The sequence below is a fragment of the Caloenas nicobarica genome, chromosome 17, assembly GCF_036013445.1.
Source record: "Caloenas nicobarica isolate bCalNic1 chromosome 17, bCalNic1.hap1, whole genome shotgun sequence".
Classification (NCBI taxonomy): Eukaryota; Metazoa; Chordata; class Aves; order Columbiformes; family Columbidae; genus Caloenas; species Caloenas nicobarica.
In genome coordinates, this window is record NC_088261.1 from 11,053,579 (window position 1) to 11,081,526 (window position 27,948).

At 53.6% G+C, this 27,948-nt stretch overlaps 3 protein-coding genes across 3 annotated transcripts; 2 read left to right on the forward strand and 1 right to left on the reverse strand.

The window, feature by feature from the left end:
• The first annotated feature begins 6,999 nt into the window (after positions 1–6,999).
• On the forward strand, positions 7,000–10,497 carry LOC135995866 (fibrinogen-like protein 1-like protein). The gene is made up of 4 exons (XM_065647472.1): positions 7,000–7,003; positions 8,419–8,562; positions 9,357–9,665; positions 9,878–10,497. The coding sequence occupies exons 1-4, from the start codon at positions 7,000–7,002 to the stop codon at positions 10,495–10,497; spliced, it is 1,077 nt and encodes a 358-aa protein (XP_065503544.1).
• Positions 10,498–15,390: 4,893 nt separating this feature from the next.
• Positions 15,391–21,649, reverse strand: LOC135995867 (fibrinogen-like protein 1-like protein). Its single transcript, XM_065647473.1, has 3 exons — positions 21,633–21,649; positions 21,273–21,304; positions 15,391–16,025 (listed from the first exon to the last, which is right to left on the reverse strand). Exons 1-3 carry the CDS (start codon positions 21,647–21,649, stop codon positions 15,391–15,393), a joined length of 684 nt encoding a protein of 227 aa, XP_065503545.1.
• LOC135995868 (fibrinogen-like protein 1-like protein) lies at positions 21,648–24,872 on the forward strand. Its single transcript, XM_065647474.1, has 3 exons — positions 21,648–21,810; positions 22,762–22,824; positions 24,253–24,872. Exons 1-3 carry the CDS (start codon positions 21,648–21,650, stop codon positions 24,870–24,872), a joined length of 846 nt encoding a protein of 281 aa, XP_065503546.1.
• Positions 24,873–27,948: the final 3,076 nt, after the last annotated feature.

Here is a 27,948-nt window from a genome sequence, read left to right on the forward strand (position 1 = left end):
TCACCTGGAGCATTCACTGTGTGCAGGGCTGGGGACACAGGAGCAAAGGAGATAAAGCTGCTGGAGAGTGTCCAGAGGAGGCTGCGAAGCTGGTGAAGGGTTTGGAGGGGAAGCCGTGTGAGGAGCGGCTGAAGTCCCTGGGTTTGTTCAGCTGGAGCAGAGGAGACCGAGGGCAGAGCTCACGGGCCTGCAGCTTCAGCAGGGGAGCAGGAGGGGCAGGGCTCAGCTCTTCTCTCTGTGACAGGGACAGACCCCAGGGAACGGCAGGAAGATGTGCCAGGGGAGGGGCAGTTGGACATGAGGAAAAGGTTCTTCACCCAGAGGTGCTGGACACTGGAACAGGCTCCCCAGGGAGGTGTCCCGGCCCCAACCTGACAGTGTTCAAGAAGAGACTGGACAACGTCCTCAGACACACGGGGTGACCTGTGGGGTGTCCTGTGCAGGGACAGGGGTTGGACTCCGTGATCCTTGTGGGTCCTCCCAGCTCAGGACATTCTGTGAGTCTGTGATTCTATGATCCTGGATGCTGAGCTTGGAGCCGAGCTCTCCTGGCTCCAGCCTGGATCTAACTCAGCTAGGCTTTAATTTCTTTCCAACATCAGCAAGCTGTTGAACTTGACCAAAAGGCTCTGGCTTTACTTCATACCGGTGAGCCCAGAGCATGTTTTTGGGCTGGTGGTCCTGCTAAAACAGGAGGGGCTGTGGCAGCCTCCCCTCTGAACAGGCGTGGGCTGCGGGCAGCACCATCCCAGGTGCCAGACCCCTGGTACGGCTTTGAGAGACATGGCAGTAGATGTCCACCCCAGACACAAATATGCATATTTATGTATTTCCAGTCATCATTTTACTGTTGGAACAAATATTGATCGGCATTACTGGGTTCTGGTAGCTGCTCAGCTGAGCGCTGGGCTGGCACCGTGGCACAGGCAGCTACACCGCAGGAGTGTGCAACAGGCAAACCCCGCTCAGCAGCCCAGCCCCAGCCCTCCCAAAATCCTGCCCAGGAAATACCTCACAGCCCTCCCAAAATCCTGCCCAGGAAATACCTCACAGCCCTCCCAAAATCCTGCCCAGGAAATACCTCCTCACTGACGAATGTCACCAAGTGTTGTGGTTTAACCCGCGCTCACAATCTAAACCACAATAGCACTCACTAGCCTCCTCCCGACCCCGAAACAGGGGAGGGAATCAAAAGGGGAGAAACTCATGGACTGAGATAAACGGTTTAATAAAGTAACAGAAATAATACTAGTCTACCATTACTAGTAGTAATATATATAAAATGGAAAATAGAATATAAAAGATACTCCATGCAGTTCGTCATGAACTCCATCTGCAGGGAGCAGCCGGTCCCAGGAAGGAGCACCCTGGTGCCAAACCCTGATCCCGGGGACAGAAGCAAGAAAAAGGCAGAAAGGCCCAGAGGCCTCTGCAAATGGCAGGATGGAAAAAACCTAAAGAGAAGTTCCAAACAGAACTCCACTGGAACGGAGCAGAACCAAACAGGTATCCATCTCTCCGGCCGGAAAACCCACCTCTCCTTAAATAGAAAGTGTGACGCCAGTGGCGTGGAATGATCTCATTGATGAGTCTGGATGTCAGTCAAGGTCTGTCCCATCCATGTCCCCCTTCCCAGCTGCCTGCACTGCAGACAGGGAGCTCGGAAAGGCCTTGGCTCCCAGGGAACAACTAAGGTAACTGTAACTTCTTATATTCTCTTTGTTCCAACTCAAAAACACTGGAAAGTTACTTGGAGAAAAACATCAACTCTGTCTTGGGGTGTTGTCTTCTTGTTCTCAAACTAAATCCAAACAATGGCCATGCTAGCTGTGAAAAAGAAAAAGTTTCTAACTGCATGGAGAAAACTAACTCGTTTTCAGTCAAACCAGCAACCCAAGGGAAAATCCTGCCTTGGGGTCAGTCGCAGCTGCGGGTGTCCCGCAGGTGCTGGGGCCTCTCTTGTTGCCATGTGGACAAGACGTAGGGAGCTGTGGTCACCTCTGCACCGGAGATGGCTTTTGCACCTGACCGCGGGACCTTTGCTTTGGCACCCAAGGGTGTCTTTGAGAAGGGGTCTTCTCTTTGCTGATCTCTACTTGGTAAAAATTTGCTCTGGCCTAAAAGAAGCATTTTTAATAGGCTGGGTAGTGGGTAAGGAAGCACCTCCATATGCACTGTGGCTGGAGAATTGAGAGGAGTGAGGAGACCCCCATCCTCAGGCCAAGTCACACTGCTCTCACCGGACCACTCAGCACTGGCCAAGAGGAGACGATGTTAAGCTGCTGGTTTCCCTTTTTGGAGAAGCCTGGCAGCCCCAGCTCATGGACACAGTGCCTCCTGCAGAGCTTCTCCCATGGCCCTGCTGAAACCGCCCCGAGGCCAGGGCCAGCCTGGAGGGGACCTGAGATGCAGGAACCAGGACAGGGCAGTAATTGCTGCAGTCGGGGCTCGGCTGAGCCCCGCCAAGCCTGTAGCTGTAGCCAAATTATTAGGACAGGATAGGAAAAAAAGTCACTTTGCTGCCTAACACCTAGCAAGGTATTTCATGAGACAAGCAGCCTTGACCTCAAAATAGTTTCTAGCTATGGGCAGAGGGAAGAGGATGCTGTAATCGAGTGTTGTAGCACTGTAAAGCAAATGATGTTCTGCTGAACTGATAGAACCTGGCAGCCGCATCGCTGTGGGGCTGCACATGCCATGAGTGCATATGAAAATTCAGTGGCTTGAAAGTAAAAGGGTGTTAGAAGTGCCTCTTTGGAGGATGGCCCCGGGATGATATGAGGACATCTGTGTCATCTTATTTCTTGGGTTTGGAATATGAAGGATTCATCTGGAGAGCTGGATTTTGCCAACAGCACTGGCAAACTCGAACAGCCTTGTGTTTCATCCCTGTGACGCTGGTTTCCTGCAGTGACCTTGTGCGCTGTGCCGAGGGGCGACGCTCATGAACTTGGCCAAGGGGACAGCTTGGCCCCATGCGGAGAGAGTGCGGCTGATGTGTGGGTGTTGGGAGCACTGGGAAGGTACCAAAACTCAGCACAACTGTTACACATGGATACGAATAAGGGAGAAAAAGGGATATAATTAGAGAATTTAGGTAACATTTTTAATTTTAACTCCAATAAAATTCCCCCTGAACAGCTCTTGTCACACCCAGTCTGGTGCCAACACCACCTTTCAAAAGCTGTGTTCAAACCTGTCCCTCTGCTAAAGACGGTCCATGATGCCTGTGTCTGCACACTGCGAACTCCTCTAGCCCGTTTTCTCTGAGAACTTGCAGTACATGCAGTGCACAAAGCAGTGATGAGATCAGCAACGACCTGCCCTACCTGCAAGGTGGCTCCTAACAACCCCAGCCCTTCCCCGGGCTGAAATTCCGTGGTCACAGAGTCCCCACGGCAGAGCGTTAAATCGTCGCAGTGGTTTAAACGAATGGCGCAAAGGTACCACTGTAAGAGCACTTAATTTTGTTCTTTGCTTGCTAATCAGTTCATCCATGGCAATAAAGTCCAGGTTTTGGATGACGGGAAGCAGTGAGCAGCTTGTCCCTCTGTCCCTGCCCCGCGGAGCTCTGTGCAGGGTGGGCTCCCGCATTTCAGCCGGCGGCTGGAGGCAGCAGATGCCACCGCAGCATCGCCAGCAGCCACGGAGCCACTCAGGGGCTTCTATTTCTTGGTACACGTTTGCTAGGCATTAATTTCTTCCTTTTTAAGCAATTTGTTTCTCAAAGATGAGTTGACACACTGATCCAGTGCTCATCCATATCTCTTCCTTTTCATTCCTGTACCAGTTGATGATCACGTTGTGCCTCAAGAGTGTTCAGGAGGAAACCAGGAGGTCTGCGGGGAGGTGACGTGGTTATAATGCGCCTGCCCTGTCTCACGTTGTCCTTTGGGCTCACAGGGGGACAGAAGACAAGCTCTGAAGGGAAGAGAGGAGCTGCCCAGCCACGAGACAGTGCCATGCTGGGTTCCCAGGGGATGAGACACGGCTCCTGCCGCTGGGGTCAGCTCTCTCGTGTGCTGAGAAGTCTGATTTCTGGTAGCTGGTTCTCAGGGTGTCCCACCAGCCCTGGAGGTCCCCTGACCTCACACAGCCACGGGGAAGGGCCTCAGCCTACTGACAACCGTGAGATGTTTCTGTCTTGTAGTTCAGACCAGGAGCACCTTGCGCAAGGTTTGTCTGCCAGTTCCTGCCCCAGCTGCCCCTGGGGCTCCGGGGTTGGGTTTTCTGTCACACAGACGTCAGCATTGCTCCTGGTGGCATCGGGGATGAGCGCTGGGTGCCTCTTCCCTCCCTGCACGGCACCGGTCACAATCAGGGGTGGGATGTGCTGCAGGAGCCTTGCTTATGTGATGAACCTTTAATCCATAACTGCAAGGGACAGGCACAGGGACTAGGACGGTGTAGGGCTAGTGGTGACCTTGGGTTTTTAGTAAGGGAAGAGGCCAATGGCCTCCTGGTTTAGTGGCCAGATGCAGCTCTGGGATTTCTGCATGGAAGCAGAAAGTCCATGCAGGCTGGGAACAGAGAGGCCGGGAGCATCCCAGCGTTTGCTGACCATCTTTGTTTGCTTTGTACATGGTGGATTTTAATTAATCCCACATTTCAAAGCACCAGCTGTCACTGGCAGGGGACAGGAAGATACTTTTCACCTGCTCCATCCCCTCCACATGCAAATTTGGGGTCAGGAGGCATTTTCTTGGGGCAGGTGGATTTTACCGGCCTGCTCTACTCGGTGGCAAATGCCACCCCAGGTGCTGGCGGCTGCTGCAGGGATGCAGGAGAGCATCAGTGTCCTCCTGCTCGCTCTGCCCCACACCAGTGGTCTGTCACCTCGACGGTCTCATTTATGCTGGTGCAGGGATGGTCCCTGCTCAGGTGAACTCTTTGAGGTTCAGCAGTGCCTGTGTGGGTCCCAAAAAAAGGGGGCCGTGGTCAGCTGCCAGCTCAGTCTGATATGGGAAGGGGACAGCAAAATCCTTGTAACAGGCCGGGATAAAGGCGAATGGAAGCAGATGGGCTGGTGTGTTACCCCTGAGCAGCAGAGATATCCTTTCACTGCTCCCAATCCTGGAAAAGCCTCAAATTCCCTGGCAATGTCGGAGGAGAGGACAAGGGAGCTGGAGCTCCTGCACCAGCACAGGCAGGGGCAGAGACAACTGGCCAAACAGCAGGTTGATGGTAGGAGGAAAGTTCACTAACACTTGTGCAAAAAGAAATGCGAATACACGACGAAGGCCCTGGCTTCTGAATTAGGGTTCAGTAAGCAGCAAAGTGTTCGTAAATGGTGCTTTTGGTGTCTTCATTTGCAGGCAGTGAAACCAAAGAGGAGGTTCCTCTGTCAATGAGATGGGAACCCAAGGCTCCTTTCTCCTGGTGAATGTGGGGTTAGAGTTTATCAGCTATTACAATAATTTCCTTCCTGCCCATACTTGGATGATATTAGACTTTTGAGTTCAGTCTTCCCGACAGATTAATATTTGCTTTACATAAACTTAATCCTGGTTTATAATGCTCGCAATAGGTGCTGAAAGTGACACATTCATAGCAATAAAATTTTATGTGTGTGCACAGGTACATGACAGCAGAGATATTAGTGTTCTCTTTACTCAGGATATGCTTTGAGGTTTCTGCTGGGAAAATAAACCACTGCTCCCACCTCACAGCTGGGAGACAATCATTTCCCACCTTGCAGATGCTCCAGAGGCCAACAAGGAAAAGAAAAATGTCAAGGAGAGGGAAGTAGGAATATCTGCTTAGAAACAAATGTCCATAAAATGGGTAGAGAACATCTTGCTACCAGCAAGCAGCGGCTGTTCAATGAGGCCACGCTGGCATGAGGACGTCCCCGCGGTGATGGGAGCTGCCTCCTGCCTGCTTGCTGCCCGCGGCTGCCCCCGCTCCCCCTTGCGCCCCAGGAGGGCCGGGGGGGTGGGGGTGCTTTTAACCAGCATTGGGGAGCTCCGCACTGCTGCATAGAATCATAGAATAGAATCATAGAATCGTTCTGGTTGGAAAAGACCCTCAAGGTCATCAAGTCCAACTATTACCCCAGCCCTGGCACTGCCCCATGTCCTGAGAACCTCATCTCCGTCTGTCCAACCCCTCCAGGGATGGTGACTCCACCACTGCCCTGGGCAGCCTGTTCCAATGCCCCACAGCCCTTGGGGGAAGAAATTGTTCCCCAGATCCAACCTCAACCTCCCCTGGCGCAACTTGAGGCCGTTTCCTCCGGTCCTGGCGCTTGTTCCTGGGGAGCAGAGCCCGACCCCCCTGGCTCCAAGCTCCTTTCAGGCAGGTCAGAGATCAGAAGGTCTCCCCTCAGCTCCTGTTCTCCAGCTGAACCCCCAGCTCCCTCAGCCGCTCCCATCACACTTGTGCTCCAGCCCCTTCCCCTTCTCTCAACTCCCTCCAGCACCTCAAGGCCTTTCTTGGTGTGAGGGGCCCAAAACTGCCCCCAGGATTGGAGGTTTGGCCTCCCCAGTGCCCAGCACAGGGACGGTCGCTGCCCTGGGCTCTTCCCTGGTGCTGGTTTGCTGCATCCAGCCCCTCTCCATCTCCGCATCCATTGGGCAGGAGGGACCCCAGACCCTGTGTGATGACAGTGTGATGATCACCAGGGTTGTGCCCTGTGGGGGTGACAGGAGGGAGCTCAGCAAATATCTCCAAACATCTCTTGGTGGCACAGCCATGGCCAGGAAAAGTCCCGCTTGACACATGGAAGTGCCTGGATGCCATTTGCTGCTCCTGGGCTGTATTTACTCAGATCCTGATAAGGGCTCTTATGAGAGCAGATGAACACCCCTGCTGCGGGTTACAGCCCCATCGCTGGCAGCTCATCAACCCTCATTAACACACCCCAAGAGGAGAGTGGGACGGGACCAGCGCAGCGGTGTCACCGCACTCCTCCCCCGGCACAGCAAAGCTATAAATCTTGTGACTCAAAGCATACCTACAGTAACTTTCTGGACTTCCAAGTGTCCCCGTGGAGTCGACATGGGTGAGTATGAGCGTGGGGAGTGGGGCAGGGCGGTTTCCCCATCCGTGCGCCCCCAGAAGCAGTGCCAGGTGGGGGGTGTTGAGACCCTCCCCCTGACAGAGTTGTCCAATGTCTCCCATGGATGGAGAACTTGCCACAGAGGCAGGAGATGGCACAGGGCACAAAGCAGGGGCAGAGTCAAGGTCTGTGGTGCTTCTCCCAGGGCAAGGGAGAAGGTTTGAAAAGGGACATGCAAGTCCCCAGGTCTGTCCCCAGCCCAGCTCCCTGGGCAGTGTCAGGGCAGATGCTCAGGGAGCCCGTGTGGGAAGAGGGAACCTGCGTGTTTCCCTGTCCTGGAGACCAGAGGAGGGACCGACCAGCACTGGGTCATACTGGAGGGGTGCTGGCCGTCCTGCAGACCCGGTCACCGTGTCCCTCTGGCTGGAGGCACAGGGGTCTCACACCTCGCATCGCTGTGAATGCATGGGGAGAGCTTCAGCGAGGCTTGGGGTCCTGCAAAGTGAGGGCAGGTCCCTTCGAACAGGGTCTGCCCAGGGCTGGGCTCAGGAGCAGGAGGGAAAATCCCACAGAGGGGAGGTCAGGGTGGCCTTTCACATGTAGATGGGTCACTGGGGGCAGAGAAGATGTTGCACAAAGAAGACTATGGCAGCAACTCATCTCCTCGTACTGTCCCTCTGTCCCAGCAGAGCAGAGACAGGTTCAGAGGAAAGGACAGGTTCACATCTAGCAGACAGTCATTGCACTTTATTTCTAGCCCAGCAGAGTTATAAACCAAAGTGTAAATGTAGTAAAAATGTAAGATTGAGTTTACTGGCGTATGAAAGCGTAGGTTTCCAATTGCTGTCAAAGGTCCATCATTGCGGAGTGTCCGAAATAGGGGCACCATCGGAAAAGTCATCCATTTCCACATGTTTTGCAATCCAACATTGCTGTAACCCCCAGAGGTGCAGCTGTGATGCCATCTTTAAATGAATGTTCAGATTTTAATCTTGGGATAACTATTATTATAATTAAGTTGAATAACATTATTACTTCTATTTGATTACAACTTGTTTTTTTCTTTGGATTTTCCAGAATTTATGTCTGAAGAAATACCATCTAGCTCTTTAGCGAGCTGGAGGGGCAGAAAATATTCTGCAAAGTTTCTGTTTGGACAAATTTCTTCTGATCTGCAAAGGACTCTCTTGTTATTGTTTGATTTTGCCCCCTAAATTTCTTGGGCACCTTGGGCTCTGGCACGAATCCTGGGGACAAGGAGGAGTCCAGCTACAAGGTTCACATCAGAAAGGCAACCCCATGCTGTCCTCCCAGTTTTGGAGTGACTTGCAGTTGTTTCAGCTCACTGCAGCTGATTCCCCATCACGTTTGACAGTGGGATGCTCTGTTTGACTCTTGTCTTGTACCTTCCTCCCCAGCTGCCCCGTACGCTCCTCTCCTGCTCCTCACCTGTGTGTTGGCCCTGCCTGCCCCACTTCTCACCGGGAACGTCTCCAGCCTGTCCCTCTTCAATCAATCTGTCTCGAATAAAACCGTGTCTGCTCTGAGCGTGTCCACGAGCGGTAGGTACATGGGAACTCTTCTGCCCGTGGTACACAGCTGGGACTGCCCCAGGGTGGGCTGTTGGGGTGGGCATCTCCCAACACCCCGAGCTGTCAGCGGAGCCCCAACATCCCTCAAGAGAGATACGTACCCCAGCATGAGCCACCTGCCCCTCCTCAAACGCCTGGTGCGTACGGACACGAGACCTTGCAGTCATGCGCCTTTCTGCTCGTGTGTGGGTGTGGAGAAGCCCAGAGGGTTTGCTCCAGTGCCCCCCGAAGCCAAGGCTGTCCCACCCCACACATCCCCTGCCCTGCGGGAGGACGGTGGAGACAGTCCGTGGGAAGGATGCACAAGAAAGGAAGGGTTCTCCTACCACCAGCAACCCCAGCTATTTCACTTGTCCCATCGCTGAGAAGTGATCTTCTCCTGTGACATACCCTTATCTGAGGGTACTTCACCAGGCTGCACCATTCCCTGCCTCACCCTCAGCCTTGCTGCTGGGGTACTCGCAGTCCCGGGAGGGTGAAACCGCTCCTGCAGTGGTGGCAGAGGGTGGCTGGTGACCACCTGGTTGAGGAGACACATGGCAAACCCATGCCCAGACACACCAAAATAGTTGGAAGTGCAGACTTCGGAAGACAAAGGCTCCTTCCCCAGCCAGGAACACGATCAGAGGTGTAAAGGCCCTACATCTTAGTGCCTCAATTCCACTTCTTGAGTCAGAAAGTACCTCCTGATCTGGGCTCCAGCTTTCTTTGGCCTCATCCCCCATTTCCAAATCTACACTCTACTGTTGTTCTCCATGTTCTAGGTCAGCTCCGGCTGGTGAACGGCTCCAACCAGTGCTCCGGACGGGTGGAAGTTTGGTACCGCAATCAGTGGGGGACGGTGTGTGATGACAGCTGGGACGTGAGAGATGCCTCTGTGGTGTGCAGGCAGCTCGGCTGTGGAGAGGCAATATCAGCCAAAAGTAACGCTTATTTCGGTCGTGGATCTGGGCCCATCTGGCTGGACGATGTGAACTGCAATGGGGAGGAGGAACTCCTCACCCAGTGCTCGCGGCGGCCCTGGGGAGAACACAACTGCGGGCACAACGAGGACGCGGGCGTTGTGTGCTCAGGTGAGGATGGTGTTCGCACCCATCCCTGCTCCTCTGGCAATCCAGGTCTCATTAATGTCTTGGGCCTGCAGAAACAGCCACAGGAGGACTATGGGATGTGCCTCTGTCTTAGAATCATAGAATAGTTTGGGTTGGAAGGGACTTTTAAAGGCCACCTAGTCCAACCCATTGTTGAACAGGGTCTTATTAAATCATCTCCTCTCCTGCCTCAGGTTTGCCCAGGGACTGTAGTGAGGTCCCTGCTGGCAGCCCCAGCGGCATCTACGTCATCCAGCCCAGAGGACTGCACCCCATCGTGGTGTACTGTGACATGGACGGGGGCTGGACGGTCATCCAGAGGAACCGGCAGCGCACGGAGATCACCTGGACCGAGTCCTGGAGCACCTACAAGTACGGCTTTGGGAACGTGCGCACCGACTACTGGCTGGGCACTGAGTACATCCATCAGATCTCCAGGCAGAAGGTCTACCAGGTCAGGTTTGTCATCTGGGATGCCACAAACAGAACCAGGTTTGCAGACTACAACCCCTTCAGTGTGGAAGACGAGTCCCAGGGCTACCGGCTGAGGCTGGGAGTGTACTCAGGGACAGCGGAGGACGCCTTGTCCTCGAAGAGTCCCAGTGTCGTACACGACAACATGAAGTTCTCTACTAGCGATCGGGATCAGGACACTTCCAGTGGTAACTGTGCCTCCAGCTCTGGGGGTGGCTGGTGGTACTCGGCGTGTTATTCTGTGCGGCTGAACGTCAGGGGGGCCATAACATGGGGCAGCCTGTGCAACGGGAACTGCAAAGCTTCTGCCATCCTCATCAAACCCGTTAACTCCTGTTAGGGCTTCCTTGCTGCCCGTCTCACCGGGCATGTGGCCAGACCTGCCGGCCCCTTTGCTGGGGGAGCGGAGCAGCTGGCGGTGGGGCGCACTCTGGGCTCACGAGAGATTTTTCTTTCTCCTCTGCTTCCCTTGCTGGGTTCTTTCCTTTTGAGCTGTTTTTATTTTAGTTGCATTATAAGCAGACTAACACATTGCAAGCCCTGTACTTCTGAAACATACCTGCTGTGGAGAATAAAATGTGCTTTAGAAACATAATGTCTGGATGAACATCATGGGAAGATGTCCTTATTCTTAGCTGTATAAATAATTGCTCCCTTTCTTTTCATGGTTTCTGTCACCCCCTAATTAGCTGGGGTGGCGGAAGGATAAGGATTCCTCATTTCCAAGTAAATCTGAATTAAGCCCACTTGCTTGCGGCCTTGACACCTGTGCCTGGAGAGGTGTTTTCACCTACACTGGCTCTCAGTTCAGCAGTTGTTAAAACCTTCTGCATGTAAAACAACACCTACAACCTGCAAATACCTGCTCCGTATCTCCAGCGTGTTTGTACGGGTGATATGGAGTGACCCGCCATGCTAAGGCAGTGCCAGGTTTCTTACAAAAACAATCTGTGGGATTGCAGGGAAAATATCAAACAGGGAATTAATTTTAATGAGTCACATAGCCACAGAATCACAGAATCACAGAATGTCAGGGGTTGGAAGGGACCTCGAAAGCTCATCCAGTGCAATCCCCCCGCCGGAGCAGGAACACCCAGATGAGGTTACACAGGAAGGTGTCCAGGCGGGTTGGAATGTCTGCAGAGAAGGAGACTCCACAACCTCCCTGGGCAGCCTGGTCCAGGCTCTGGCAACCTCACTGAGAAGAAGTTTCTTCTCAAATTTAAGTGGAACCTCTTGTGTTCCAGCTTGAACCCATTACCCCTTGTCTTACTGTTGGTTGTCACCGAGAAGAGCCTGGCTCCGTCCTCATGACACTCACCCTTTATATATTTATAAACGTTAATGAGGTCACCCCTCAGTCTCCTCTTCTCCAGCTCAAGAGCCCCAGCTCCTCAGCCTTTCCTCACACGGGAGATGCTCCACTTCCTTCAGCATCTTTGTGGCTGCGTTGGACTCTCTGCAGCAGTTCCCTGTCCTGCTGGACCTGAGGGGCCCAGAACTGGACACAATATTCCAGATGTGGTCTCACCAGGGCAGAGTAGGGGGGCAGGAGAACCTCTCTGACCTGCTGATCACCCCTCTTCTAATCCACCCCAGGTCCCATTGGCCTTCCTGGCCACAAGGGCACAGTGCTGGTTCATGCTCATCCTGCTGTCCCCAGGACCCCCAGGTCCCTTTCCCCTACACTGCTCTCCAACAGGTCGTTCCCCAACCTATACTGGAACCTGGGGTTGTTCCTGCCCAGATGTAAGACTCTACATTTTTCCTTGTTATATTTCATTAAATTTTTCCCCGCCCAACTCTCCAGCCTGTCCAGGTCTCTGGATGGCAGCACAGCCTTCCAGTGTCAGCCACTCCTCCTAGTTTGGTGTCATCAGCAAACTTGCTGATAGTACACTCAATTCCCTCATCCAAGTCGTTGATGAATATGTTGAATAATACTGGCCCCAGAACTGACCCTTGAGGGACTCCACTAGACACAGGCCTCCAACTGGACTCTGCCCCATTGACCACGACTCTCTGGCTTCTTTCCTTCAGCCAGTTCTCAGTCCACCTCACTACCCGATTGTCCAGACCACAGTTCCTCAGTTTAGCCGTGAGGATGCTGTGGGAGATGGTGTCAAATGCTTCACCGAAGTCAAGGTAGACTGCATCCACCGCTCTGCCTTCATCAATTCACCTTGTTATGTCTTCATAAAAGGCTATGAGGTTGGTCAAGCACAACTTCCCCTTGGTGAAGCCATGTTGACTGCCCCTGATGACCCTCTTATCCTTGATATGCCTTGAGATGGCACCAAGGATAAGGTGTTCCATCACTTTCCCAGGGATGGAGGTGAGGCTGACCAGTCTATAGTTGCCCGCGTCCTCCTTCTTGCCCTTTTTGAAGACCGGAGTGACATTTGCTTTCCTCCAGTCCTCAGGCACCTCTCCCGTTTCCCAAGACTTGGCAAAGATGATGGAGAGTGGTCCAGCAATAACTTCAGCCAGCTCCCTCAGCACCCGCGGGTGCATCCCATCTGGACCCATGGATTTATGGATGTCCAGATTGCTTAACTGCTCCCTAACCCAGTCCTCATCAACCAAGGCAAACTCCTCCATTGCCCTGATTCCTCTGGGGCCCCAGGGGTAGGTGGCTCCTCAGGACAGTGGAGACAGAGACAAAGAAGGCATTCAGTAATTCTGCCTTCTCTGTATCCTCTGTCACCAGGGCACCCACCCCATTCATCAGTGGGCCTACATTGCCTCTGGTGTTAGTTTTACCTGCCCTTCCTGTTGTCCTTGACCCGTCTTGCCAGGTTTAACTCTAGGGAGGCCTTAGCTTTCCTAGTTGCCTCCCTACATCCTTTGACAACAGCCTTATATTCTTCCCAAGTGGCCAGCCCCTCCTTCCATGATCTATAAACTCTCCTCTTCCACTTGAGCTTACCCAGCAGTTCCCCGTTTAACCACGCAGGTCTCCTGGCTCCCTTCCTTGACTCCCTATGTGTTGGGATGCTCTGATCTTGAGCTTGGTAGAAGCAGTCCCTGAATGCTAACCAACTATCTTGGGCCCCTTTACCTTCAAGCAGCCTTGCCCACAGGATTTCCCTCAGCAATTGTTTGAAAAGGCCAAAGTTGGCCCTGCTGAAGTCCAGGGTTGCAATTCTGCTTGCTATTCTTCTCCCGCCACATGAGATCCTGAACTCCACCATTTCATGGTCACTGCAACCAAGGCAGCCCCCAACCTTTACTGCTTTACTGCTTCAACCTTTACTGCCTCAACCTTTACTGCTTTAATCACAGAATGGTTGGGGTTGGAAGGGATCTTTGGAGATCATGTAGTCCAACCCACCTGCTAATGCAGCTACACCTAGAGCAGATCGCACAGGGTCATGTCCAGGAGGGTTTGAATGTCTCCAGAGAAGGAGACTCCACACCCGCTCTGGGCAGCCTGCTCCAGGCTCTGGCACCTCCCAGCAAAGAAGTTTCTCCCCAGGTTCAGATGGAGCCTCCTGTGTTTCAGTCTGTGCCCGCTGCCCCTCACCCTGGCGTTGGGCACCACTGAACAGAGTCTGCTCCATCCTCTGACACCCACCCTGAGATATTGATCCCATTGATCAGATCCCTCTCAGCTTCTCTCCTGCAGCTCAACAGCCCCAGCTCTCTCAGTCTCTCCTCATCACAAAGATGCTCCAGACCCCTCAGCATCTCTGTGTCCCTCTGCTGGACTCTCTCCAGTAATTCCTTGTCCTTCTTGAACTGGGGAGCCCAGAACTGGACCCAGAACTCCAGATGGGGCCTCACCAGGGCAGAGCAGAGGGGGAGGAACAACCTCCCTCGACCTGCTGCTCACACTCTTCTTAGTGCACCCCAGGTACCATTGGTCTCTTGGCCACAAGGGCGCATTGTTGACTCACGGTCACCCTGTTGTTGACCAGAACTTCCAAGTCCTTCTCTGCAGAGCTGCTTTTAAATGAACTCCAAGTTTTTGATGCTGGAGAAGCTTTGGGGAAGGACAGGTAGCTTCAGGTGTTTTGCAGGGCTCTGCCAGCCCCGAGGGGAGGGAGGATTTGGTGCCTGCTGGGCAGGGACTGGGCAGCTGGTGCCTGCACGGAGCATCACCCAGTGCTCCCACTGGTGCCCAGTGCTCCCGCCTGCCCATCCCAGCGCAGTCGCACAGCAACACGCTGGCACCATCACCACGGGGTGGGCTGTGCGGACATGGGTCCAGTTCACAGGGGAGGAGGTGCCATCCCTGAGCCCCCGTGTGCTCCCTGACCTCCAACCAAAACGCAGGTGTGGTCACCCATGGCCAGCCAGGTCTTGGTAGGTCCCGATCACCCAATGTCATCCACTCCAGTGTGGGAAAGCAGTGGCCATGACGCAATGTCCTGCCACCCACAGAGCCTCCCAGCCCCCGGATGAGGACCATGGGGTGCCCCAAACCCCCGCTCACCCCCAGGCTCCCCACCCTGCTGGGGCCTTGAAGCATGACCCCCCAGCATCCAGCCCTGGGCTGCCAAGGGACCCCGGGGACTGGGCCAGGGATGGATCCTCCATGGCATGAACCCCCTCCTGGTGATGTGACACCCCTCAGGGGCACCCTGACACCATCCAGCCCTGGCTGCTGGATGGGGCTGTCCCAGATGTGGCATGGAATGCAGCAAGGAAAGGGAGAGATTCAGACGGGTGATGCAGCAAATGGACCCCCACCACGAACAAGGTGCCCCCCAGCAACCTCCACTGCCCTGGGACCTTGACTCTTCCTCCGTGTGTGTGTGTATGTGCGGTGTCGCTGCAGCAGGTAGACACGAGGCAGCAAGTCTGGCTCCAGGGTTTATTGCAGCTGATTTCTCCCACCGTGGGCAGCAGAACTGTGGGGGCTATGGGGCCTGGGCGGGGAGCAGGGCCTGAGCAAAGCAGGGGCACACCGACTGCACAGGGAAGGGAACGTGCACTGTCTCCCCCTCCCCAGGACGGGAGTGGGGGCACCCACCCCAAACCAGTGCCCGCGTCCCGGTGCTGGCCAGCACTGCGGCACTGGGCAAAGCTGCCCACGTGCCCAGGGCTCCGGGCGATTGCTCCTGAGCCCCAGAGCCGCTGTGTTCCAGCTGCTGACGGTGCAGGAGCTGCAGGCCACGCAGGACGTGCACCGGGGCTGGCACGGGGTGTTGGCAGGCACGGGACGGGGCACTGAGCTGGGGACGGTGGCACTCCCGGAAACCCCCGGGAGGCTGGGACCGCGGCACGGTCAGCACACGTCTGTGGGTTTGACCAGGATGAGGGAGGATGTGCAGTCGCCATTATCGCAGAATCCTGGCCAAACAATGCGTTTTTTGGCATTGAGTAGGACATTCTGGCACCTGTCGTACCACCAGCCCCCGTAGCTGTTGGCGCAGTTTCCACTGTACTGGTCCTGGTCCCTGTCGACTGTGCTGAACTTCATGTTGTCATGTATGCCCCCGTAGCGGGAGTGGTAGCTGGTCAGATAGTCCTCCCCACTGCCCAGGAACCGGCCCAGCCGCAGCGGGTACCCACTGGCCTCGCTCTCCACGCCGAAGATGTCATACTCGGCATAACGGATGACATTGGCTCTGTTCTGCACGACGAAGCGGACTTTGTAGGTGCCTTGCTGTGTCAGCAGGTGCAGGTACTCCGTGCCCAGCCAGTGATCACCTTGCACGTTCCCAAAGCCGTACTTGTAGGTGGTCCAGGACTCCTTCCATGTGAGTTCAGTGTCACGAGAGTTTCTCTGGACAACAGTCCAGCCTTTGCCTTCCGTGTCCATGTCGCACCACACCACGCGTGGAGGGGAATGTGCCGGCTGGATGACGTACACCCCGCTGGGGCTGGTCTTGTGGAGATGGCTGCAGTCTGGGGGGAACCCTGCAACAGCAGGTTAAGCAAGACATGAGGGACCTGTCCTGGAGGAGGTACTGGCAGGTTATTGTGAGGCAGCTGTACTGGTGCTGCTGATTCTGGATCTCACTGGGTGCTGCACAACCAGTGGAATATCCTGGGAATGCCTCTTATCAGTAATGGGCAGCACAGCTGCATCCAAACCCGGCCCCCCCCAGCACCCGTACTCACCACCCTGGAACCTGCTCGCACGCACTGGGCTCGCACAGAGGAGCAGCATCCCCACCACGGCGGGCAGGACAAGGTCCCTGCAGAGCCAACGTGTCCCAGCCTGGAGCCCTGGGGAGGAAAGTACTCGTCACCACCAAGATCCCAGGGCAGCCCCACGGCCCCTGGGGAGCTCAGACCCGGGGCGGCACAGCCATGGGGCACAGGCAGGAGCAGGGGGCTCCCGGAGTGGTGGGAGCTGCAGCTTCGGTGAAGTACGGTGAGAAATGGCTTTGTCACCCTCCCGGTGTCACCCTCCTTCCCTGCACCAGACAGCGACCTGCCGTCACATTTTCTCATGTTCGTCTTAAATGTGGTGTGTTTGTTTGCTTTTTTCTACAGGTCTAGCAGCAAAAGGATATTTTCATGGGAAAGAAATAAATCTGTGTTAAGAGCATTCAGAACAAATGGTTCAGAGCACTGCAGCTGAGTTTGGTGTACAAACTTGGCGCTCCGGGTGCACAGCACGCAGTTCCCAGGGATGCAGGAAACAACCCCGTGGCAGCAGCAGAGAACTAGACAGAAACATGTGGGTGGAAAGGGGAGGAATGGGATGGACATTGGACATTGTCCTCAGCTCACTGCTGTCACTTAGCTTGGTTTCCTAGTAGCATCCTCCAGAGTGGCAAGTGCTGCAGAAAAGGAACTGTGAGGAAGAGAACTCACCCATGGCCGTGTGCTGCTGAGCAGATGCTGGGAGCCTGAGCACTCGGTGCCGCTGCCCTCAGCTCCGTGCTGGCCCGTGTCTCTTTATACCCAGGTCCCTGCCTGTCCACACTTCCTCCGTACGAGGACCTCAGCTCCCCTGTTTGCATGGACAAAGTAACCATTGTGTGTCCATCTGGCAGCTTCTCTTTGCTCAAAATTACACAAAGAAGCCCTGAATTTTTTTTTTTTAGGAAAAAATTAAAGACTCCTAGCCTCCCAGCTGTGGGGCATTTATCAACTGCAATATACTGGACCTGCCCAGGAGTTAAATCTTTCTGAGAATCTACCAACTGCTGCAGGGCAATAAAGGAGCTAAAGTAGAGGTGGAAATGCAAACAGAAGGGAAGGAGTGTGAACAAAAAGGGATCAAAGAGGGATCAAAGGGTTCAAAGAGATCAAAGAGGGTAAAACTCACGGGCAATGATTTGTCAACATTCACCAGATCCCAGCGCATCATGACACTTCAGCCGTGGCTGGAGGTCTGTCTCGGGCTCCTTCCCTGCAGAGAGCTGTCAAGAAGCCAGACCCGGAGCTGAGCTGCAAACACTGGTGCCCTTTTTGTCCTTGATCAGCAGAGGCCGAGGGCTGAAGGCAGCCCCTTTCCCAGGGGCCATCCTGTCCCCGTGATGGTTGGGGCATCTCTGAGCAAAAATAGGCTGGGTGATGTCTGTGCAGTTCCTCCCCTACACATCCCTTCCTTGGCCCACATGTCTTGGTGGGAAGAAACAGGCTCAGGAAGGCTCTGCCGACCTTCTGCTCTTCCCCACTGCATGTGGGGTGGGCATGGCTCCGGCAGCCTGGTCCAGGCTGGGTGCTGTCTGGGAGACCATCTCATGGCCAGCTCATCCAGCAGCAGCCACAGCTGTTGGAGCCACATCGATCACGGGAGGTGCAACTTGTTTCATACAGGGTTGTTTCAGCAAACCCTCAGGACTGGGTTGGAGTCTCATCCTTGTTCCCCTCTTATCATAGAATCACAGAATGTCCTGAGTTGGGAGGACCCACAAGGATCACGGAGTCCAGCTCCTGTCCCTGCACAGGACACCCCACAGGTCACCCCGTGTGTCTGAGGACGTTGTCCAGTCTCTTCTTGAACACTGTCAGGTTGGGGCCGGGACACCTCCCTGGGGAGCCTGTTCCAGTGTCCAGCACCTCTGGGTGAAGAACCTTTTCCTCATGTCCAACCGACCCTCCCCTGGCACATCTTCCTGCCATTCCCTGGGGTCTGTCCCTGTCACAGAGAGAGGAGCTCAGCCCTGCCCCTCCTGCTCCCCTGCTGGAGCTGCAGCCCCATGAGCTCTGCCCTCGGTCTCCTCTGCTCCAGCTGAACAAACCCAGGGACTTCAGCCGCTCCTCATCCGGCTTCCCCTCCAAACCCTTCACCTTCTTCTTCTTCCCCCTGTTCACACCATGCCTTGGGAGATACCAACCGCTCCTCACCTGTCACCTGTAGCTGACTCTGCTGGCCCCACGCTGCTGCCATCCCGTTGGGACAATTTGTACTCCCGTGTGTCACCAGTGGTGGGTCTTTGGCTGCAGCACACTCTGTCTTCTAGAAGGTGATGCTTCCATCAGCAGCAGGTCCCACCGAGGGAGGGAGGGCAGGGGAGGAGCGAGGGGCAGACGCCTGTCCCCATCTGCACAGGAGGCTCAGTTCCCTTGCCACCTCTTGTCCTGCGCCCTGTAATTCAGCTCCTCTTGCCACCTCTGCGTGCCCTGGCTGGGATCACTGCTCCGAGGCCGCTCGTGCCCCATCACTGCTCCTCCAAGGGACAGCGGCACAAGGAGAGCTTGCCATGGGGTCCCTGTTGCGTGAGGGTGGCAGGAGGCACGGAAGGGTGACAGCACGCAGGGCCACGCCAGTGCTCACCAGGGTCACACACGGTGACAGACTGCGGTGCCCGCCACAGCTCGGCAACTCAGCTTTGTGCTGGCACTGAGTGCCATGGTGGGCGTGGGGAGCCGGCCCTGCTCCTGCGTGGCGTGGGGGGCTGGCTCAAAGGGCCGCGAAGGCCCTTTTCATCTTTTGGAAATTTGACTGCCGGTAATGTCTCAAAGACAAATGCTACAGCCCCAGGTTATCTATCAAGGGACTTTAGGAAGCTCTTGTAAGAAGAAAAGTGCCTCATTAAAAGGAAACTGCTGAGGAGCGGCCTTGGATCAGGTCTGAGATATTCATTGCTGTCCAACACCACAACAAATAATACAGCAAAGTGGAGCTGGCAAGAGCCCTTTTTTTCTGTGAATACACATGGAATTTTACAAGGGGCAAGGGAAGGTGCGTTCCTCGGTGACAAATCTTGGTGTAACCCAGAGCAGGGCACAGTCAGGTGCTGTCACAGCGGCAGGGCTGGTGCTGGGACCTTCACCACCACCTGCTGGTCTCCTGAAGGACAGCAGAGGTGGCGATGCCACCCAGGGATGAAGGGCCTGGGGATGAAGGCAGCATGGGGCCCACAGCCAGCACCAGCTCCGTGGCAGCAGAGCCTGCGCGGGTCCCTGGCAATGCTGTGGAGCATCCCAGCGCTGGCACAGGGACCTGTTCTGGCAGCTCAGCACCTGCTGGTGTCAAACCATCAATAAACACCTCACCACGATCTTAGATCAGTGTCACTGAGCCATCAGCCACCATTGCCAAGCTGTGCCACTGCCCTTCTTAGCACTCCCCTCCCATCCCTGTGCATTTACAAGCCTGGCTTCAGACTGGACCGCTCAATATCTGCCTAACCCACAGTCACCCAATTAACTGAGTCTGCAGCCAGCTCTGCTCCCCGGGTTACCCAGAGCTGGGAAGTCAGAGCTAAACCCTCCAGCAGAGCCCTCAGCTCCAGCGCCAGCCCTGGAGCCCTCAGGAGGGTGGTGAGACCTGCCCCACAGCAGCACTTGGGCAGCAACACCTGTGCATGCATGGCTGCCCCGTGGGACCGGCTCACTGCTTGCACCAGGCCAAGCAGTTGCATCGCTGCGGGGGTCAGGGCTGGGGACAAGGCCCATTTGCAGCCCTGGGGTGCGTGGGGACCAGGGTGCAGTGTCAGAGAGCACGGCTCCCTCTGGGGTGATGCACCATCCTGGGGCAGGCAGACCCTAGGGGCTGTCTAACAGAAACCTCTGACGTGGCTCAGGTCACAGGATGTCGCCACAGCGTTTGGCATCAAATCCCGTAAGTAATAACAACTTCAAGAAGAGTTCTTATCAGGAGCATTTGTTGGTTTGGTGGAATTTTGTATGAACACCAGGTGCTGTTTGCTGAGGTTCATTTGGGAGCTCTTATCACAGAAGCACAACAGCTGGTGCATGAACAGAGGTGGTTACAGATGAGGGCAAGCAAACCGTAAATTTCCAACCCTGGTGACAACTGGAGGGGGTGAGTGTTGTAGTTTGGGCCAGCTGGTCCCACCTCACCCACGGAGCCCTATATAACGGCAGGGTTGGCCATCCTGCACCAGCCAAACCTGCTGCTCCCCGCTCCGCAGGGTCCCTGCAGACAGCATGGGTGAGTGTGGGGTGGGACGGGATGGGTTGGGGTGGGGGGACCGCACTACGGCCGGGCATCCCTGCCTCCTCTGCCTGCCTCTGCCCTTCTGCCGCCCGACCTGCAGCTCTGCTTTTCCCACTGACCATTTCTGGCCTCGGGATGGTGGGATGACCCTATTCCTGCTGTGGCCTCCCCAGGTCTCTGTGACCGTCCTGCTCCCCATCCGATCTCCTTCATTCCCGACCACGAGTGAAACCGTCCTGCGCTGGGTGGTGGTGTAAAGGCAACATTTTTTAAAATTATATTTGTGCCACAACCCAAAGCACAAAAAAAAAAAAATCAGAATGGAAGCTAATTAATGCATTAATCATCCATTGACCCCATAAGTCCTTCAGGGTACTGAAGCTGGGTGGGCAAGCTGTCAACACAAATCTATGGAGCTGAGCATGAACAAGCTGTTGGGGAAAGCCCTGATCTGATATGGTCCAAAGGAGGCAAATTGCTCAGGTTTCAGATGCCAGCAGAAACCGTCCTCTAAAGCACAGTGTGCTGGCCCGGGTTTCAGCGGGGATGCACTGACCCCTGGCAGCAGCCACAGCTGTGACACAAGGTGATCTCCTCCCAGCAGCCTCCAGTCTCTGCCGAGCACCCTCCTGGGAGGGGACAGTTTGGGGACAATTAAGTGAAGCCCCTGACTCTCAAGGTACCATCAGCATTGTGGCCACAACAGCTCGTTTCTTTGCAAGCTCTCACGTCCCTGTGCCTTGTCTGTCACTGCTATAGTAGCTCCTGACTATCCCAAGGTTCCAGCAGCTCCTACAAACCAGCATGCTCTCTTGTATTATGAGATGTTTTTCTGAAGACACACACACTGATGATGGCTCCACATCTCCATTCCGGGACCCGGAGCCCCTTGCTTTAGCCCGGACCACAGCCAAAGAGGATGACCTTGCTCTTAGAAGTTGCAAATTTAGACCTGTAGATTGTAATTTCTGGGGAAAAGTGTTTCTCTCTGGGGATGTATGCCTTTGCAGAATGAGAATGCTTATTTTTGGAAATTGTTCTTTACACTTCTGCTGCTCAAGAGTGTAAAAATACAATTAATGTTGTGGATTTATTTATTCTGTTAGTTTGTTTTAACTTCTGCTGAATTTAGTTAGCCAGTGCTCTTTCAGAGGGTTTGCATTTCCAGATTCACCATGTGTCTTCTTTCTACAGCTGCTCATCACTCTAATCTTCTGTTCTTCACGTTGGTGCTGGCCCTGCTAGCCCCTCTTCTTGCTCTGGAAATTGAAAACCTGAAAAGATTAAAAGCAAATTTAGATGAAATCGTTAATCTCCATTCAGATGAGCTCCATCCTGGTATGTGTTTTCTCTTTTACATGCCTAAACTCTGTTCATCTGAACATCAGGAGCCCTCTCCTCTCTGCATAGAGAGGGAAAAGTGGAAAATAATGTTGGGGAAGAGCAGTCACACTCAGAATAAAAGGAACCTGATCAAATCTTCCTCCAGTTTCAGATCTTAACCAAACATCATAAGATTTTGTAGTTCAGCCTTCTTTGTTATTAACAGGACTACATGTGCCAGCTGTAGATATTTGAAGGAAAAACCTTTTCTCTTGCTACCTGCAGTCCATCTGTAGCCCTGAGACTTCAGAGAAACTTTGCATAAGTGACTAACCAAAATGCTTTCTGAAGCTTGCATGTGGCTAAATGATACAATAACCTTGTCACATCACTGATAAAGGCCACACCACTGGAGGCTCTTGGGGAAAGCTATCTTACAAATATGGATGTTGTGACTTCTCTGTAAGGAGAACATTGCTTTGAGCTCCTTTACCTCTTTGAATGTTTCTGGAGCTCTTTATGAGCAGAATGAACATGTGAATCCCTTTGACCACCATTGAGAAGCAATGCAGATTTACAGCACCATCAAACTCAACAGTTTAATCTTGGTCTGAAACCATATGCAGTCTATTTTCTTCCCAGTCCTTCCTCTCCAGCAATATTTCCTTGTACCACCACTACTACATGGATATGCTGTCCACTCCATGCATCTCCATAAAACCTTAATGCTGAGTGGACCAAAAAGGCAGCCACCCAATGACTGGAGTGTTACCATTCCTAGTATCTTACCCCTTTCAAGAGTTTACAATCAAAAGCTACATTATAAGAAGAAAAATTAGCTCAGTGGCATTGTTGAAATGCCCAACAAAAACCTTAGTGCTGGGAGTAACAGCCTGTGTGGTGGGAGTTACCCCCGGGCTGTGGCACAGGCTGCTCATCTCACTCTTTCTGTTTTTCCCAATGTAGACGAAGATGGAGAGAATGAACGGCAGAGCAGAGCCAGCAACAGTCAGCAGACAGCGAACCGCCGTAAGTGTCCCCACCACCCCACAGGGAACAGGGAGAGCTCCAGGCAACAGGGTCCAACAGTGGTGGGTGGGCAACAAGCCTGGGGATAACCCAGTTCAGCTCCTGGGGGCAAGACTGGGGGTGTTGGTGACAGCAGCTGAACATGAGCCAGCGTGTGCCCAGGTGGCCAAGAGGCCACCAGCATCCTGGCTGGTACCAGCACTGGTGTGGCCAGCAGGCCCAAGGCAGTGACCGTCCTGTGCTGGGTGCTGGGGAGGCCAAACCTCGAATCCTGGGGTCAGTTCTGGGCCCCTCACGCCAAGAAAGGCCTTGAGGTGCTGGAGCGAGTTGAGAGAAGGGAACGGAGCTGGTGAGGGGCTGGAGCACAAGTGTGATGGGAGCGGCTGAGGGAGCTGGGGGTTCAGCTGGAGAACAGGAGCTGAGGGGAGACCTTCTGATCTCTGACCTGCCTGAAAGGAGCTTGGAGCCAGGGGGGTCGGGCTCTGCTCCCCAGGAACAAGCGCCAGGACCAGAGGAAACAGCCTCAAGTTGCGCCAGGGGAGGTTGAGGTTGGATCTTGGGAACAATTTATTCCCCAAAGGGCTGTGGGGCATTGGAACAGGCTGCCCAGGGCAGCGGTGGAGTCACCATCCCTGGAGGGGTTGGACAGACGGAGATGAGGTTCTCAGGGACATGGGGCAGTGCCAGGGGTGGGTTATGGTTGGACTTGATGATCTTGAGGATCTTTTCCAACCAAAATGGTTCTATGATTCTATGACTCAATGTGCTCCTCCACTCCACGTGCCAAGGCCACTCGGACATCACTCGTTACTAGTGACGGCTTCACATTGCACAGTGCCATACAAGATCCCAAAGGACTTTGCAACCACTCCTTACATGCCACGTGTCCTCTCCTCTGCTGTGAAGCTCTGCACAGGGCAGGCAGAGGATGTGCCCCCCGGCAATACCTGCTGGGGTCTCACACCTGACCACGGCATCCAGTGCCAAGGGAACGAGGTTTTCTCTTTCCCCACTCCAGCGACGCAGTGGATACCAGGGCCTCAGGAACAACTCACTCACTCATTTAAACTTCTGCATAACTATGTAATAAGAGCCCTCCCCAGGCTAAGCTTGGATCCCTATACCATTATGAGAGAAGAGAAACCCCTGAATGCTAGGAAAGACCGAGGAAACAGGAGCCTGAGCCACAAGGAGAAGTAATTTCTATGCTTATACCTTCAAAATATATGCATATTCTTTTAATCACTGTATTTCCCTTATAGAAGTTTCTGCTTTTACACTTGCAGTAGGAAGCACAGTGGCAGAATTTTGCTACCCTGGCACAATCCCACATCTGCCCATTTTCTAAAAATCCCTCTCCCAGGGCCAGACAAGCAGACTGGGGGAGGTGCTGTGTCTGGTGGTCCCGCATGTTCTCTCCTTCCCCAGGTTTGCCCAGGGACTGCAGCGAGGTCTCTGCTGGCAGCCCCAGCGGCATCTATGTCATCCAGCCCACAGGACTGCACCCCATCGTGGTGTACTGTGACATGGACGGGGGCTGGACGGTCATCCAGAGGAACCGGCAGAGCACAGAGATCACCTGGACCGAGTCCTGGAGCACCTACAAGTATGGCTTTGGGAACGTGCGCACCGACTACTGGCTGGGCACTGAGTACATCCATCAGATCTCCAGGCAGAAGGTCTACCAGGTCAGGTTTGTCATCCGGGATGCTGCAAACAATGCCAGGTTTGCAGACTACAACCTCTTCAGTGTGGAAACTGAGTCCCAGGGCTACCGGCTGAGGCTGGGAACATACTCGGGGTCAGCAGGAGACGCCATGGCCTCAAATAGTGCTTCCACCACACACGACAACATGAAGTTCTCTACTAACGATCAGGATCATGACACTTACAGTGGTAACTGTGCCTCCCGCTTTGGGGGTGGCTGGTGGTACTCGGCGTGTTATTCTGTGCGGCTGAACGTCAGGGGGGGCATAACATGGGGCAGCCTGTGCAACGGGAACTGCAAAGCTTCTGCCATCCTCATCAAGCCAGCTTCCTACTGTTAGTTGCATTTTTGTTTCCTTTCTGTCCAACCTGAGGCTAATTCTGGCTCTGCAAAGAGATGGAAAAAGGAAAAACATGTCACAGCCAAACCTAGTGTCCTAGGATTGGTCATATCCTAGCTACTGAAGAAAATAAGGCATCTTCCACTTCTTCTCCCTCCTGTAGATTCCTTCTTACCCCTCAACTGTGCTGCAAAATCTGGAGTTTCCAGGTCTGTATTGTGCTTCATATAAAATGTGAAACAGCCAAACCCAGTGAACCTATATGGCTGTGTAAGTTAATTTACATCCATTTTTCACTTGCTGAAGATCTTGCTCAAGACATTAATGTGCACAGTCAAATTCCCACTCTGTACCTTCTACATTTCAGGCTTAAGCATTGTTAAATATTCAAATAAATCTGTATTCAAAATCTGTCTCAATTGTAAAAGTGTCTCTCAAGTCTTTGAAGAGCTCGCAGAGGTTAATGTGTTAGAAGGTTTTTACTACTGAAGCACAGTGTTTCTGTAGGACAGGCACTGAGGACTGCAAGGCAAAAGCAATGCACAAGTAAAACTTGAAATACTGTGTGCAGACTTGGCCTTTGCCAAGGACATGTCAAAACTTTTTCACATTTCCCAGTAACAGTGAGGTTTAGGTTTTGTTGTCCATGCATCTCACATCCCCCAGTGCTGTGTGGAGTCCATCTCCCGAGCCAGGGCCATGATGACTTCTGAGAGATGACAGCATGAAGGGAAGGCACCATTCTGCCTTTGCTATGTTGAAACCGAAAAGAGATTTCAAAATGATGTAAAATTTCCATGCGGAAAGACCTCGTGTCTCCTGCAGTGCATCCCTCTGGCATCCACAGGACTGTTCCTCACATGCGGGGGGTTTTGCTGCCCCATCAGCCAGTGCTGAGGTTTGCAGGTGGGCTCTGCTGCCGTCCCATTGCCTGCAGCAGGGTGAATTTCACAGTCAGGGGAAGCAGGATGATTCCGTCGGTGTCCTAATGTTCCCCTGGCAGGAGGATGTCACCAGGAATCTCCCAAGCCCAAGGTGAGCAAGGGAAGCAGCCTGCCCTCAAAACCAGCTGCAAACACCTCGTTCCTCTGCTCGGACTTTCCAACAGCACACCCCAAACACTGCCTGGTCTCTCCAAGAGCAGAAACACACAAAAGGCTGCAGGCTTAATGCAGTCAGGCTTAACAAAGAAAGGCTGCAGGCTTAGCACAGTTCACGTGTGACTTACGTGTCCCAGGAAAGGTGATATATGCGAGGTATTTAAGTCTTTAGGGGTTTTAAGACTGTGTGTGAGAGAGCTTGTTTGTGGAGGAGGGACTCAGATCTGAACCAGCAGGAAAGAACAAGGTGAGGGAGCACGGGAAGGGCTCAGAAGAGCTCTGGCCCAAGGTATCAGCAGGCAAGTGAACAGACCAACTCTTGCATTGATTTATGTCAGGACTCAACATCACAGCGCAGAAAACGCAGACGTCTTCAAGCAGGATCTGCCACCTCTGCCAGGGTCAAGCCTATGGACACAGCAATCCCGTCATTGACCGCCAACCCACCAAAGCAAAATGTTTCCCACAAAAATCGTGGCTTTACGCTTTTCTTGAAAGGATCAACGTGTTACCCTTCTTTGAGGGAAGAAGCACATCAGCAGATGCCATTCATTTCAGCTTCCAGCCACTGTGGTATTAACGTGCTAAAAATGCCTGCAATGGCACGTGAAATTCATAGTGTGTTTGGCTCAGTGAGATGGGAGCTGCCCTCCTCACAAATGGAGAAAGATAAGCCAGCAAATAAGAACTGGTGAAGACAAATCTTTTATTATCTTGTCATGCTTGTGTGGGATTTTTTTACACTACAGTTTCACTGGTCTGCATATCTGCCTTTTAAAGTGGTATTTCTCCCTCTGCCTCCTACCACCTCCTGCTCAGGCCCCCTTTGCAGTGAGTCACGAGGTGCGTGACAGGCAAGAGGAGGCAGCTGCCAGCTCCCAGCAAAGACTATACTCAGTGTAGGAGAGAACAGCTTAAATAAAGTGTTCTCAGCTGTCAAATTTGGAACTTTCTTGTTGTATTTAGAAATCTTCGTGGGTTTTGGTTGTTTGGGTTTTTTTTTGGCTAACTCTCTTGCCTTAAGATACGGGGGGGTTTTTTGTGCATTAAAGTCACCCTTTGCTCATGCTCTCCCCTCCAGGAGCAATGAGTGTGCACCAGGGATGTGGTGAAAGGCAGCAGCACCCAGCTGTGCTCCCATCACCAGGTTCCTCTTCCACAATGGGAAGGAGGATCCCACCAGGTATCCCATCCTTGCGTTGAGTCCCCTTAGCTAGATGGAGAAAAGACTCTTTTGTCCCTTATCCCTAAACCATGTGAGTTTTGTCGAGTGATACCTCGCTTTTTCTACAAACTCTAGGGATACTGTTTGCCCAAAGGTCACCTTTGCTGTCCCCAGAGGGGCTCAGATGGCTTGTCCCGTAGTAACAGAGGTGCAGGGCAGCAAGCCAGCCTTCTCCAGCAGTGTCCTCTTCCTGGGAAAGCAAGCTAGCTTCATCATGAAATGCACTTAAAACTCAAGGTCAATGTGAAAAGTGATCTGAGAAATGCAGAGTCTCCTTGCTTACATGTCTCCTGGTCCCCAGAGGGTGCTCTCACCCCAGGGTCTGCCAGGCGACCTCCGGTGTGAAGGGAGCGCTGCAGGCAAGGAGAGCCTGGAGATGTTGCCTGAGGGGGCCAGCTGTGGGCTGCAATTTTCTCTTCCATGTTCGCTGCTCCGTCCGCCTGTTGCAAGGAGTTCTGAGAGCCCATCAGCACAGGCTGGGCACACGGGAGATGGGAGCAAGGCTGTCTGAGGAAGAAAGCACCAAGAATCTCATGACATGGATATGAAGCAAAAGATACAGCATATACAGGAAAAATTCTTTCCGGGCAGAGGGAATATAATCCCCTTCCCTCCCTCTGAATTAGGGTTTCCCAACCCTTTCCAATGGATTTAATTATTTAGGATGCCATCATGTCTTCTGGAGAAGAATCTTTTGCTGCTTTCCCTGAGCTGTTCTCTTGTCACCCACTCCCACCTCGGGCCACACACT